General features: G+C 43.5%; 1 protein-coding gene and 1 long non-coding RNA gene across 2 annotated transcripts; both read left to right on the forward strand.

Annotated features, from left to right (window-relative positions):
* Nucleotides 1-2,068: 2,068 nt before the first annotated feature.
* Nucleotides 2,069-5,853, forward strand: LOC134185721 (mesoderm induction early response protein 1-like). Its single transcript, XM_062653586.1, has 11 exons — nucleotides 2,069-2,271; nucleotides 2,362-2,489; nucleotides 2,696-3,019; nucleotides 3,547-3,616; nucleotides 3,678-3,734; nucleotides 3,797-3,894; nucleotides 3,965-4,049; nucleotides 4,622-4,669; nucleotides 4,746-4,789; nucleotides 4,883-5,010; nucleotides 5,078-5,853. Exons 1-11 carry the CDS (start codon nucleotides 2,259-2,261, stop codon nucleotides 5,631-5,633), a joined length of 1,551 nt encoding a protein of 516 aa, XP_062509570.1. The 5' UTR covers nucleotides 2,069-2,258; the 3' UTR covers nucleotides 5,634-5,853.
* Nucleotides 5,854-6,790: 937 nt separating this feature from the next.
* Nucleotides 6,791-7,118, forward strand: LOC134185161 (uncharacterized). The gene is made up of 3 exons (XR_009970770.1): nucleotides 6,791-6,871; nucleotides 6,940-6,999; nucleotides 7,068-7,118. It is a non-coding gene; the product is annotated as an uncharacterized LOC134185161 (long non-coding RNA).
* The last annotated feature ends 8,719 nt before the right edge of the window (nucleotides 7,119-15,837 follow it).

Here is a 15,837-nt window from a genome sequence, read left to right on the forward strand (position 1 = left end):
GTATGCTTCGACTGTAGAGATGCGTGGGAGTTGTTGTTCCGTACATCCGCTAGCTGCTATGTAGCTAATCGAGTGTAAAGATGGGATCACAATCTTTTTACCTAAATTAATTAAAACGCAGCAGTCATGTGTGACACTCACAGTACTGGATTGTGATGTAGGAGATGAGCATGATTACGTAAGTACATACCCATCCCTACATACCCATCATTTTCTCAAAATGTTTTTTATTATAAGCATTCATGTGGTTTGTAATAATAACAAATGCATTTTTGTACAGCTATTCAGATTCATTTTACAGGAAGTCATCATTGGGTGACTTCAACCTGCTTTGGCAAACAAGTATGACTATACGACAGCAATGCTGGCCTACACTTGTCTCCTTGTATGGAAACACAGCTGGCGCAAATCTATCAATTGGCTCACAAAGACAACATTCTCATGGTAGAACAAATGCCAGTGCAGCAGCAACAAAATGGTAAAGATTGCGGGCTATTTGCAATAGCATATGCATTTCATGCAGCTCTAGGAGATGATGTAACCATCATGCATTTTGATATTTCCAAAATGGGACAACATCTGATTTACTGTTTGGATCGAGAGGAGCTCTCACCTTTTCCAATGGAAGAAGACAAGCCATTGGAAACATGTGACAGAAGTCGCTTTTATATTTCTTTGCACTGCACGTGTCTGTTGCCAAAAGACACATGGCAAGATGGTAGAGTGTTACGTCTGTGAAAACTTGTATCATGACAGATGTGTCACATTGTCAGGTAGTGAGCCTTGGATTTGCGCTAAATGTAGATAAATGTCTTGCTATACACAGCTTCAGCATTAATTTGTTCAATTAATACATCAACTTTAAATACAAAGTTGGAACTGTGAACTAAGTCAGAATCTAGAACCTTAAACATTTGACAACGATATCTTCTATATACTTACCTTAAATTGCCAGCTGTGTTAAGATTTCCTCCGTCCGTGTGTACACATGACCAGGTCGTCCATAAGTCTCTAGTTGGCATACACGCGCGTGCACATCAATGCTCCTACAGCGATCTCCAGTTGCAAGTTGAGAACTGCAGGCTCGTAGACCCATCTATGCCTGCAGCTGAGTCTGCAATCGTCTCCAACTAATGTTGGAGTGAATCTCCTTCGTACATCAACAACATCAGGCTGGTCAACAGATTGCTTGGTTACGTACTAGACTTCACTCACAAAAAGACGCCTAGAGACGAGTATTCAGTAATATCAATTGCTTGAAACGTTGTCACGGTTTGGGACAGCGAGGAAAGCACAAGGGTACACAAATCACTGGGGTCCGAAATCACCTGCATCATGGCCGGTGATATGGAGCATCGAGTCGACGGTCTGGAATCGCGAGCAAAGCGCGAGGGTACACAAATCACTGGGTGCACAAATCCCGGATCCCCGTGACACCATCTCCCATTTCTTTTGGGAGACGGTCTGGAACTTCGAGGCTAGACATCCCGTCGCGGTTCTCTGCTTTCCCATCTATCTGTATACCTAGCTAGATACCCACTAGTACTGAGAAAAACAAATACCTAGACTTGTTAGGAACGACGAAGAAGTATTTGTTTAGCTGCTGGAACCGTGTTAGGCGTCTATTTAGAGTCAAAGCTCACAGTCAACAAAGCTCGTTCCACCTCACTTAATTAAATAAGTATTGACTCTAGAGGTGCATACACGTGTTTGCCAGTTTGGCCTCCCAAACCGACTTCTCTTTCAGTTAGACGGTCCACATCTCTATCGCTTGTCTTATATAGATAATCGTTCTTCTAGACAAATCGTTTCACGTCTAGGTAACTGGTTTACTAATTATAAAATAGTTCTACTTTACGAACGCGTACGTGCCTTTCTAGCTCACACTCAATTCTAGGATAGTTATCTAACGGGTTGGTATTCTTGCATTATTAACAGAACACAAGTGAACATTAGGTACTACAACGATATCTCTAGATGAGTCTAACAGCAGCTTTTTACTGTATGGTGGGCAGTCCTCTGGGCGGATTTTAGTACGCGCGCTACCTGCTGATTGACAACATGGCGGGTACATAGCGGGCTCGCCATCCAGGAAACGACCTCCAGCTTCATCTGCAGAGCAGAAATTGAACTAGTTTTGCCACTTCTTTTTTCTACGGTTGATTTTACTTATTTCGAGTAATTCTCACGATCGGATTGCTTTGGAATCGCGTCTACCGAATCATCAATCAGAACGGCTTGTGGCTCACCTCTTCGGCATGACGACAAAAAGTAATTTTGAAAACAACAACTCAATTACTAAGGAAAAATGACCACACTTGCGTTGACTGATTTACGACTAACATCTTTCACTTTTGCCAGCTGAAGATGCAGACTACGAGGTGAATGCAGAAGTGCAAGGTGAAGGCGACGATGAGTCGTCTTTGGCGGAAGAGGAGAGTATGGAATCACAGGAGGCTATACAAGACGAAGTTTCGGCTTTAGAACGGGTGAGGCCTCTGATGAGGATCCATGAACATCGTTGCTGTGGGGGCGCGGCTTGGTCGAAGGGAGGACAACAGCGCGTGTGTGCGTGGTGTGTGTGTGTGTGTGTGTGTGTGTGTGTGTGTGTGTGTGTGTGTGTGTGTGTGTGTGTGTGTGTGTGTGAGTTTACATGTGTATGGTGCTGTTTTAATTGCTCATCCTCTTCTCGCAGGAAGGAGATATGCCTATTGAAGAGTTGCTTGCTTTATATGGATATGATGATGATGGTGGTGCTGTGGTCTATGAATCACCATCTCCTAGTGGATCAGAAATTATCACTAAAGAAAATGTCGTCATTGAAGAACCAAGTCAAGAGAGAGATTTTGATGCGAGTGAATCTAGTGTAGTTTCAGACAATAGAAAGAGCACAACAGCTAATACAAAATCAAATTTACGGAAATTGTTTCCGTTACGTAGTCAGAGTCGAGGTGCTAATGAGAACTCAGAGGAATCATCAGATGATGAGGATTATGTCCCATTGGACGACTGGAAAAAGGTTTGCACTTTGTAAATATTTAACCCACAGATGTGCTGTATCTGGGTGTCTACATGAACAAATAGACCATAGGCACATAGACTAGTGGCATTTTGAAGTCTAGTTGTGTGTTGCTCCACCACCCTGGATTCAGCAGCGGTAGGGTGGTCGATGTGAACTAACCAGACGAGAGCGCCATGCACACATACTACATATAGCAGAGATGTAAGAATGGCATCCAGGTTGGAGGCAACCAGGGTGCCATTATTGGAGCTCCTCATTTTTTCCACTTGTAGCTCATTTTTACGATGACCTATTTATATATGTGACCATAGACTGCTGATTGAGGGCATGGCTCCTGTGGTTCCTATGCCTATGTATATTATGCTGAGCATTTGCCTCATAGATAAAGTATTGTAGGCATCACAATGACTAGCATCCTTGTCTGGCCCTTTACTCTTTAATTTGTGCTGTACTTGTGTTGAGATATAGACGAGTGGCCCTTGATTGCATTTACTGACTTCCGCAATGAAACTTTTGTGTCACAGGAAATACACATTGGTGAAGACTATCAAGCTGTCGTTCCAGACAGGCCTGATACTGTGTACAACATTCCTAGTAAATATCAAGGATTTTGTATGATACCAAGTGTTTGCTGACTGTTGTCTTGCTGATGTAGCTGAAACCGAAGGAGACGTCCTTCTTTGGGACCCTTCTAGACTAGAGCCAGGGCAAGGTAAGTACTTGTTTCACAGTTGGTTGTGTTCACCCATCTTTACTGCTGGCTGTATACTCTAGTGAAACACTTTCTGCAACAGTCCGTGTGGCAGTTATCAGAGGGTGTCAACGGTATTGAAGCGTTGCCGCTGGGAGCACCAGATGGAGACAATGAAAGAGTACTAGAGAGCTACACACGTAGACATGACCTGCTCGTTTTTGTGTTTGCTAACGGTGGCTCTCTTATAGGCTCTCTATTGTCTTCACAAATGTGGATACCAAGTGAGGTGGGCTTTGGAACTGTTTCCTCAACAGAGGGAGTCTCCTCTTCGGGGTAAGCATTGTGTGTGTGTGTGTGTGTGTGTGTGTGTGTGTGTGTGTGTGTGTGTGTGTGTGTGTGTGTGTGTGTTGTGTGTGTGTGTGTGTGTGGGGGGGGGTAGTCTTGCGTAGCCGGACCATCTCCGCCTACATCCTTCTGGTGAGAGATAGTCTGTGGATATGCCTAGTCCATTCTTGTTCTGCGCTCCCCAAGAATTGTGGGGGATAAAGACCTCTTTATAGATATGTCTCCTCTTTGATTAGTAGGACATCCATTCACATGCAAACATCTTTGTCAATTAATTACAATTGTAACTAACCAGTAATTAGCACACGCGAGACGAGCAGAATGCGATTGAGCAACACCTACTCAGACCTCCTGCTATCTATAAAGAGGTCTATCCCCACGATTCTTGGGGAGCGCAGAACAAGAATGGATTAGGTATATCCCCAGACTATCTCTCGCCGGAAAGATGTAGGCGGAGATGGTCTGGCTACGCGAGACTGTGTGTGTGTGTGTGTGTGTGTGTGTGTGTGTGTGTACATCTTTTGAAAACGAACCATCAACAGAAGTGTCCAATTGTTTAGCACTGCCTGCTGCATGGTCGGAGGAAGATTGCACAGGATTCGAAACCGGTATATAGTTCTATTAAATTCTTGCATGACCGTGCATGCGTACACTCGTGCTCTCTGATGTTCTGTTGGATTTCAGGGATGAGAATGTTTGGAAAGGACTTTCCTTCTATCCTGGAACGGGTACGTATATGCTTACAAGTATATTTGGCCGCTTGCTGTATGTGTTGATCAGTAGCTTTACTTACGTGGTGCTCGGTGTGTGACTGGCTGTAGCTTCCCGGAAGGTCACTTAACGAACTAGTGGAGTTCTACTACTTCTGGAAGAAGACGGAAAGACATGACCATTTTGTACAACAATTTCAACTGGGTGGCAGGCAAGACTGCGCAGTTCCTGCTAACCTGTAAGACTATCTGTTACATGTTGCCCAACATTTACAGTTGGTTAAACCGGTCTCTCTCTGATTTCAGTGATGGACTAGAGAAGTATGGAGACACAGATTTAGAGTCCGCCTTCTCTAGTCGAGCACCAAGCCCCGGCCGAGGTGACAGCACAAGTCATGTGCCTGACGGCTTAGCTTTTCCCCGCTCAGTCAACGTCGAAAGTACATCGGAAATATTGCAATCTGCAGGCGCAGTTACCAAAGGAGAACGTACTGAAACACTTGCAAGAGCAGACAGTGCAAAGGCAGCTTCCCCTACTTCGTCGCTCGTCGTCGAGTCAGGACACAGTTACGCAAGACACGAGAGAGGCAACAAGAGGAAGTCTGAGGAATTTTTTGACATGAACAAGCGCAAACGTGGCCGTGTTCCTGTTAAGATCGGTTCCAAGCATGAAGACCACACGTACAACACCGCAGACGATATACACGACGAGGGTGCGTCTCGAGCTACAGAAAACCGGTCTTTCTCTCTGCCGGCTCTGCCTGCGCCAGTCAGAACGGACAACTCGTCAGACTACCTTCTGGCAAAGGAAATATTACCAGAGTCTTCGGATGACTCTTTCAATGACACCAAGGCAATGTAGTTATACTTTTTCTAACAGACTCTTTCCTTGTCTATTGTACTTCCTGACTCCACGTGGAAAGCAGAGGACAAATACGAACTTGCCCGTGAGAAAATGGGCACCCGCGGCTATTGCATGCTTGCCGTAGCTTTCGAAGTGGCGAGTAAGGTGTAAATGAATTCAGATTCCATAACTATTTTGAATGTAATATTGTATGACGAAATTGGTACGTATACGTGCGTCACTGATAGCATACGAACGGACTAAACGTTGTAATTGGTCGCTAACTAAAAGCATCAGGGCACTGCAAAAGTGTACGCGTCCAAATCATATAACCTTCTCTATTCTCTATTGCATACTGACGTTCTCTGCATTAGCGCCCATACATACACAATGCATGAGTACTGTACTTCTATTCCCCTAGCTTACGTAAAAAATCGCTCTGAAATTTGTTTTGTCAGCAGATTAAAAGTCGTCCCTAGCGTAAACTTAGTTGATAGCTCGGCGTGATAAAAGGTGGCCTGGTGGCAGACTCTTTCCATTCGCAATCGTTTGCTGTTGGACAAAGCAATCAGGATGAAGTGTTTGTCTGCAATTCTAGGGATCGTATTATTTGGCGCAGCCAGTGCTGCTGTACTGATACCATCAAGTAGTATGGGAAGCACACAGTGCAATGACGACTATACGTACTGTCCTTCAAAGCTACTGCCATCCGTTCCAGTGATGACCAAGTGTGGGTTGTTGTCGACGAGTTCAATCGAGAACGTTAGAGCGTTCTTCTTCAACTTGAGCTTAGACACTCAAACGGTTTACTACGAATACGTCAGTTTCCCACAAACCCTATGTATATATTATTGGTGCCAGTGTCTGGGTATTTTATTGCAGAAAACACTCAAAACAGAAGAATTAGAATTTGGAGAACCTTTGCTCATTCCGTCAGGTTTGGATCCGTATTGGCACTACGACAACGATGGCGAGAAGTCGTGCTGGCTGTGGCAGCCAGTAAGTCATGCATGCTTTTCGTGTTTGGTTGGGAACTCGGTGATTTATTGAGATAACTTAATTCCGTTTAATAGAAAACAACTCGTCTTTATCTAGACGTCAAGGTGTTGCAGAATTTTGTGGATCCGCTTATCAACATCAGCGCGACAGAATACAAGCTTGCAGTCGAGAGAGGAGGAAACTCTTCAAACATGGGTTTCAAGATCTCGATCGCTCTCAACAATCTGGTGGAAGGAATTCGAAAGCTGGATTGCGTAGTACGTCGTTACCATTACTCACAGCTTTCAGTATAGACTTTAAGCATGTTTTCCTGTCGCCTTTGCAGCTCAATGCAACCGGAATTGAAGAATCTTCTCTTCTAGATCCGTTGCCCGACAAATGTAAAGTACGTCTAGACTTCACAGCTCGTTTGTGCCTAGTTGTTGTCTTTATCGTTATTCATCATGTTTCTAGACTGACAATGAGATGTACGCGCCCGAAGAAATCGTCATTGTAACGTCAATAAGGCAACTAAGAGATCTCTCTCACGTTCTTTTCCGCGTCCATCGGGATCTACAGATTTTGGTTGGCTGGCGCGGTCACTATTTTCCGCTGAGCGAGCGACGAAGTTGTTTTGCTAAAAGCTCATAAATCGATCGATGCGAGACATGAAGTTGATGTGAAGGCGGCAATGACTGCGAGCTAATGAATTTATAAAACATGAGAAGAAGATATAGTAGTGTAGTTTCAATTTCGCAAGATAACAGGATTTCAATTTACATAAGATTAGCTATGAAACAGATGCATAAAATTACAGATATATACAATTGTACTGTAGCACACGTACAGAGTCTAGGAATTGCATCCGACTGTATGGAGCAACTCTCTAAAGACCGATACCAAAATGTGTACCGGTGTCATAGGGAATTTGGAATCCCAGGAAATTTGGCATTCCCCGAGTCGCATTTCCTAGGGAATTTGGCATGCCCAAGCGGTATTTTCTAGAGAATTTGACATCCCAAGCCGTATTTCCTAGGGAATTTGGCATCTCTCGAGCAGTATTTCCTAGGGAATTTGGCATCCCCGAGCCATATTTCCTAGGGAATTTGACATCTCTCGAGCAGTATTTCCTAGGGAATTTGGCATCTCTCGAGCCGTATTTTCTAGGGAATTTGACATTCCTGCACCGTACTTATTATGAGAATTTTGCACATCTAAAAATGTGACATTCTAAACTCTATTTTACAGTCTGGGTTTTTGTGCTAAATTTCTAACAAATTAACATGTTACAAATTGCGTGTTTGTTGTCTAATTAAATTTGCGACTGGAAACATCTATTTTAGTTAACTTCGTTAAAGCAATTGACTCTATATCGTCTACTGTAGTCACAGCGTTCTTACAAACAGTTGTCACAGTGCCATTTGTCACTTTGTTGTGGTAGATCATGTTGAAGACAACCAACGTGAAACCAGTCCTCACAATTTTGACACCGCACGGTATCATCGCATTCTTCTGGCATCAAACAGTTGCGGCAAATTTCTATGTAGGTAAGGCGAAGTCTAGGAGTGCGTCTAGCAGTTGTTTGGGCGCATTGCGGAAAACCTGTCATTTTCTTCTGATGCAAGCATTTGTACAGATGCTCTCTCATTCGTGGTTGGTCGAATTTCAGGCTTGCTACATCGTCTCCTAGAGCTAAATGACAGCAAATGCAATAGCAAACACACCACAGTCAACGCCTCCTCTCTGCTGTTGAACATAACATCGTGTGTTCAGAGCTACAATTGATTAGCCGTCCAGGGCTATGCATGGCTACACACACACACACACACACACACACACACACACACACACACACACACACACACACACACACACACACACACACACACACACACACACACACACACACACACACACACACATATAAATATGCGTTGGGTCGTAATGCATCATGTAGCTAAACGATCAGTCGACTGACAAACTACCCGTGAACTTCCAATGAGTCATAGCGAGGCGACGATATACGGTCATGTGCCAGTGCAACAGATTCCACGACCTCATGGTGATGTCATTCTAATACCAGACACCATCTAACCTAGATGATGACGCAAAGATCAACATACAGCCTACGCACAGCCGGCAGACGTCACTTCTTCCACCTAGCTAGACTTGCTACAGTTCAGACCGTGATATGCTTCTCTCGGTTTCTGCAACATTTCTTAGAATGGTAGAACTAATTGAAAATGATGAGACAAGCCAGACAGTAGACACAGCTAGACGGCACTGGATTTATCTTGTACGAGAACTTGTGCATGGCATGGGCTAGTCGGTGTTTCGTACTAAAAACAATGACATCACCGAAAGTTCGTGAACTCTGCAGCATAGTGGCACATGATCGTCTAGCATCATCGCACAATTACTTCTTGGAAGTGCACCGGTAGTTCGTCGGCCGACTGATCATTTACCTACATGATGGATAGAGGATACCAAATTCCCCAAGGGATGCCAAGAGGGGTGCCTCAGACCCTCAGAGAATATGTCTCGGGGATACCAAATTCCCTAGTGAATACGGCTCGGGGGGTTGCAACAAACAAGGGATATCAACATCCCTATGACACCTGTATCATTAAACCATGAACATACCTGGTCTAAAGACTTTACCAAATTACAGCACAGGTATTATTAATTCGTAGGGTTCGTTTGTGAGTTAATTTGAAAGCTACGAGTCAAAGGAAAGGGACTTTGAAGAAGTCACGTGACTTGCGAGGAGCGGTATACTAAGGGGTTCTAGTTGCCCCAAATCTCTGTGGCTGGCTGACTATGTACGCCAAAAAATGACCGTATATGGGTGTCACGCTTCAGGAATGTATGGTATGCAAGCGAGTGACCAGTCACGCCGCATTATCCTTTTTGTGTCGCACGCGGCAAGGAGGGACAATGGCTGGGCAGCCAATCACTACACGTTGTTCGACATGAGAGAACATCTAGCTAGAAAGACGTTAATATTTAATCAGAAACAACGGAAACGTTGTATTTTAAGTAGCGCTACCTGAAAATCTACAAGCATCCAATCTTGCTGCTGCAGTATGCACAAACGTGAAGAGTAGTGCGCGCGTTTCGTACGGGACTTTCTTGCTAACGCGCGTCGTCAACTGCTGATACTGTAGCTAACTTAGGTACGTAAAGCAATACACAAAGACATACAGAATTTATAACTATAGCTTTGGAAAAATTAGAACCGGCTTCTATCCTGTCTACGGTCGCTAGAAAGAGCAGTCGGCAACCGCGGTGTTTGGCTACACTCTGCGTACCTACACGAGACTGGTTGGGGGAAAGCTAGATTTGCTTCACTCCGGATCGAAGCTACTCCCAATGAGTATTGCTTCGTAGCTTTCGTTTGAAGCGACGCTCGACGGAGGTTCACGCATTACTAGTTTATATTAATTAACTTTACGAACACGCGCGTCTGTGAGATTAGACTTTATATAGCGTGTATTTATATAAGTAGACATTTGTGTGATTAAATTTATCAAAACTAATTGATATAAATTAAATCACAAACGAACCCTACGAATTAATTCATTTCTTACCATATGATATTGTTAGATTCGCATTACTTTAATTAACCGACCATCCAGCTAAATGGGACATCTCGATTCCCAACGAGTTGTTCTTTTGTCTGTCTGGTTTGCAATCCGGATGAACTGACTAAAATTAGTATCGACTTTCCTATAGCAAATAACACTGTACATTCTTGACGGTAATAGTAAGCACTGCTCGGATAAGTAACTGGATGCCCGGTTAGTAATATGGCTGTCCGGGTCACAAACAGGATGATAGCTAACAAGCCAATTGCAACAATATCAAGTATCAGTGACCGTCAGCTTTGTCTCCAATTGCGTCTCCTCTGTCTTGCTGTTGTCTTTATGTTTTTGCGCTATCTTATCACTTGCGTCACGTTGAGGCATGCTTGCGGTGTTCCCGTAAACTGCATGTAGTTAGCGAAGCGTTCCGCCTACAAATATCTGTTAGCTAAAGGTTTGACACTGACAAATGATGGATATGTACCCATACCGGTTCAATTAAAAGCGGTGTGTATATCCGCTTCATCAAACGTATAGCTCTATTCAAACATCAAAACAAATAGATGTCTTCACAATTGACATCTATAGCCGTTAACCGTTTCCATCATGGCACCGCTCAGCCGCCTAGCCATAACTGCATGCCCTCTAGCTATAGATAGAGAGAAGGCAAAAGACGCCCGAAAAAACGACAAATGCAATCACTGGTTTTTACACTGTTTATTCTTGTAATTATTTTTCGAACTACAAACCTTTATTAATTAAAGTAAAAAATTGTAAATGTGCATAGTGGCATCTACGTGGACTACAGTAAACATACATACACGTTCGAATCATCATACTCTTAGTAAAAAATCAAAACAGAAAAGAAAAGACGTGTGACTACGACAGTTTAACTTCAGCATAAACAATGAGACATGCGGTATATGTATACATATATATGACCTTGATTTAGGCATTGAGGTAACATTGAGGTAACCGGTCCAGTGACAGAGTGTCCTATAACATGCAACTCAGTTCATTGCACGAAATGAAATGCACAAAACAGAGCACTCTAGACCTGAAAGTTACCCAACCAAAGTAATTAGTTGCTCAATTAATTTACATACTTAATCTAAAATAGTATGTGAAAACGACAGTAAGCACACAGAGTCATTACCACATTGTTGGCAGCAGTCACACTTTCAACTTGAAACGATATCGATTCGCCGATTTACTCCGGCATCAAAAGAGACTTTACTGTTAATTAAGCAATGCGATTTGACTAGGAGAAACGTCCGGCGCAAAGTACAAACTCATGCAGACGACAGCGGTAATTCTTCGCAAGCAGTCATTCTAGCCCGTCATTGACGTTCCGACAGATTGACTGAGACAAGTCACGTGACTTTGCAAATTTTAAATGGGCGTGCGACGACACGCTGTCACCGACAGCAGTTGCCGTCAGTTGCACGTCACTATTGCAACTTTTACTAGTCGTTGCATGGTGGCCATACTCCCATCTAGTTGCGTTAGACTGCGTGCGCCTTGTCTCTTCTCTATCAGCAATATCTCGTCTCGTGTTGTCTCCATTCCCACTACCTCATCGCTGTTGCGTCGGTACACTCTCCACTGCGACCGTATATAAGGCCTAACCGAAAGCCATCGATTCTCATGCATCTCTACAGCTTGTTGCTCTTTGACTTCATGAAAATGAACGGTGTGCTTGTGTGTCTTTGTTTGCCGGTTGCTGCGGTCATTTTGGCTTCGGCCTATCCATCACTCGTCGATACGAACTGCAGTGGCTTTTCAAACAGCAACGTGACAAGCCTTAGAGACTCTCTCTACCAGATGAGTTTAGACGTCGATACGCTAAACGTGAACTACTACGTAAGCCTAGGAAAGAATTTTGTGCATATGCGTACTTGGAATGAAGCTGCATGCAGTACGGTATCATATATGAAGCAATTTGTGTTTTTCTTCGAGCTTCCAAACAGGTGTAAATGCGGCGATGCGTGCAGCGATACGTGTCCTTACAAACCAACCGGCATAGATCCTTATTTCAATTATCAGTCGGATGAAGATCCCACTTGTTGGATTGTCTCTATACCGGTAAGGTACTATGTACATATATACAACTATACTACCTTGCTTTTCAGACCACCCAGTAGTAAGGCTAAATGCAAGCTCAATGTGCATGTATTTATACAGCTGCAGGCACGACTCTACCTAGATAACCAGACACTGGGCAACTACGAAGGTGATCTGCAGAAACTCTGGTCGGACGAAATAGAGTTTGACAAGCTAGGAATGGGCTTGCGTGACGTCATTAGTCGAATCACCAATCTGATCGTAGACTTCAACGACGCTGTCATCAACCTAAGCTGCATGGCACGTGTTGATACACAATATGACACGTGACACATCTAAATGTTGTTGACTTTTTTTTCAGATGAGTCTCGAACACTTACAACAGATCGGAACAAAACAGTTGTTTCAACCAGTAAACAATCTGTTTGAAATAATTGTAGGCAATGTTAACTAATTGATGATTTTTTTGTAGAACAATGTCGATCAGCCTAAAACGGATGCTACATCTTGTTGCCACCATTCTAACGTTTTACGAGAGCTCGGCATTGTAATTCGCCGCGTGTACAGCGACCTTCGAGATTGGCAAAACGTCCGCGCTTTTCGTTACTCCGAAGTTCCCATCGGTACGTGTATTCAAACTGTATGAATTTATAACTATTAGACCGAAAAGATATACATAGAGTCTGAGAGATATGATCGTAGAAAATTTTACTTTATTGATCAGAAATGTGAATGTAGACATTTTTACTATGGTTGAAATAGAAGTGTAATTTGCAGCATTAGCATTGTGTCGCACTTTCAACCAGAAGCACAAACTGTGCATGTAAGGCATGCGCTATTACTATTATAACTATTAATTAATTAATTAATTAATACCTATAGGAATCTTGAAATTGATGTAAGGGGTGCCATTGCCAGGATATTCACGTTGCACACTGCCATACACGTGCACTTACATTGCCTGTCTTGTACTTGTAAGCGCCCTTATAACAGTCTTTTGGACCAGAACCGTTTCACTGTTCACAAAACGTAGAAGACGTCTAGGTAGCCTATGTGCTCCAGACATATTACATGCACTGCTATATATACAGTCTTAGGTCTTGAAACCATACAAATCGATCGGTATATATTTGACTTCTATTCTCATCGAAAGCATATTGACGAAATTATTCATTGTATACACCACGTCGTGTAGTGTACAGCCACCATTCTTTCATAACCGAAGACAACACAACACAATATACAACACAACACAACACGATTAACACCACACAATTAACACACGTGCTTTCGTCCTGTTAAAGTTAATATTACCGTCAATTTCTGCTATTGCAATGTGCTAATTGAAAGTCGCATGTTCAGAGCAAATTTTCTCGTAATTAGACGCTGCATGATTCGGCTTCAGTATTACAATAATATGCTGTCATCATACTAGACTTTGCTATCGATATCATCATATTCTGTAGTCGTACTGACTGCGTACGTTTGCATTTTCGCATGATGCAACATCTGGTAAGTTCTTTTCATAGTTTGTCTCTTCTAGTCCTTTGTGTGTTGGCCTGCTGTGTTGACATAACAGTCGAATCCGCTTTGACATATCAAGTCAGACGTCAGTGGACAGATGAAGCTTCTAGAGCCAACAACTGGCAGATGTACAACGTGTGGACATGTAATGCACCATCGTTCGAAGATGAATATCCAATGTTAGACTCTGTCGCCAGCTATGTAAGCGAGACAGTAGTCAAGAAGACGTCGGTGTGGGGTCCCCTAGTACAGAAAACTGTGACTGAAAGGATACTCAGTTTTGGTGCAGTCATACAAGAAAGCCACTCTGCCTACGAAAATGAAACTTGGATTTACTCTTCTGAGGTAAATTCGTGGTGGAAAGTAGAAAGCAAAAATAGGCCGGCCGCTCGGTCGGGATATCGTGTCGTAACGTTGTGTAACACCAACGTCGTCCTATTGGGTGGCTATGATATCAAGAATAATAATCGACCAGTTTATTTTAATGACGTGTGGATGTTCGATGGTATGAAGGAAGTTTGGCAAGAGATTACTGTGCTAAACAGTCATTTGTCACCTCTAGCACACATTCTGAAGAGTGCAGCTGTTGCGGGAGAAGACAGACAGAGCAAATGTCATTGCAACGAGTCGGTCTTCATCTTCTTTTCAGACAAGCTCGGTGGGTCACACGTTTACAAGCTCACGTGCGTCAATGACGATCTCACCTATCAATGGATGAAGACGACATTTGTATCACCTACGGCTCCTACAAACTCTATACCTGCTACATTTGCCTACAACCCAACTACGCGCTCCATCCTTGCTATGGCTCCCGAAGGTCTATGGTCCTACTCAACAAGCGACAACATTTGGAAGCTGCTAAACAACTCTGTAAAGGCAATCAACAACAACGCACTTGCAGTACAGTTGAAGAATGCTGACAAGAAAGCAACAGACAGATATGTTCTATTTAGCGAAGGCTTTATACGGGAGTCCAAAACAGTTTGGGTCTACGAAGTTTCGAAGTACCGTTGGTCCGACGAAACAATAGTGGGATATCTACCTCGTTTCTACACGTCAAGTCCGCCCGTAGTTTCGTTTTGGGGACGTCTGCTGACGTACGCGGGCACAATTAAGCCCTGCAATTACATTCTGTGGGAAGGTTTTCCCAACACCGACAAAAGAGTGTGGATATGGAGTAAAATTCAGACTCAACGACTTTTTCCACCAAGTCAAATTCGCCCACTAACAGATATGATCGGCGATCGTCTCTATGCACTCGGTGGTTACCTCGACTACAACTACTATACTTACGGAATAAAATACAAGTCAGACGAGACCGATTTCTGGCAACTCAATCTAAACGAAATGATGTGGCAACGACTGAAACCATTTAGAAACAAACGTGTACACGACAATAGAGACATGCAAGCCGCCGCTAGTGGCGGACTACTGCACGGTGGAACAATTTTTGTTGTATGTGGTGAAATGATGAGTCTGATGTCGTCCGCGTGGGGCTCATTCGACACGCACGGCTATGTGTTTCGAACTCGAGTTTGGTTGACGTATGAAAGCTATATCACACCTCCATCGAGAAACTGGCACAAAATGGTGGCCATTAACGAGACGTCATTGCTAATGTTTGGAGGTGTGAGCTCTGGCGAAAACAGATTAACCTTAAATGAGACGTGGATTATGACACTGCGAGGAGTAAAAGATCCCGACGTTTTCTGGCTGCAAGTATCCCAAAACTCTATTGCTCCTCGGGCACGAATTGATCACACGATGGTGAAGGTAACTGAAGATCTGGTCGTAATGTACGGAGGGTCGAATGGTACGAATTCGAAGAAAGATTGTTTCAACGACGTTTGGCACTATAACGTCAGCATGCAATCGTGGAGTCCCGTTTCTCTTGTCAATCAAGGACCACGTCTCAATACACAAGAGTACTGTTATTCGACGGGTACGGTCGTTGGGAGCCAAATCTTCTTTGCTGTTCGTTGTGGAGAGAACAGTACGCACTGCTTCGAGTCAGGAATAGCAATAGGACTACAAATTTGGATGTATTCTCCACACTCGAGATCTTGGAGTTT

The sequence above is a fragment of the Corticium candelabrum genome, chromosome 10 (genome assembly GCF_963422355.1).
Source record: "Corticium candelabrum chromosome 10, ooCorCand1.1, whole genome shotgun sequence".
In the NCBI taxonomy this organism is placed as follows: Eukaryota; Metazoa; Porifera; class Homoscleromorpha; order Homosclerophorida; family Plakinidae; genus Corticium; species Corticium candelabrum.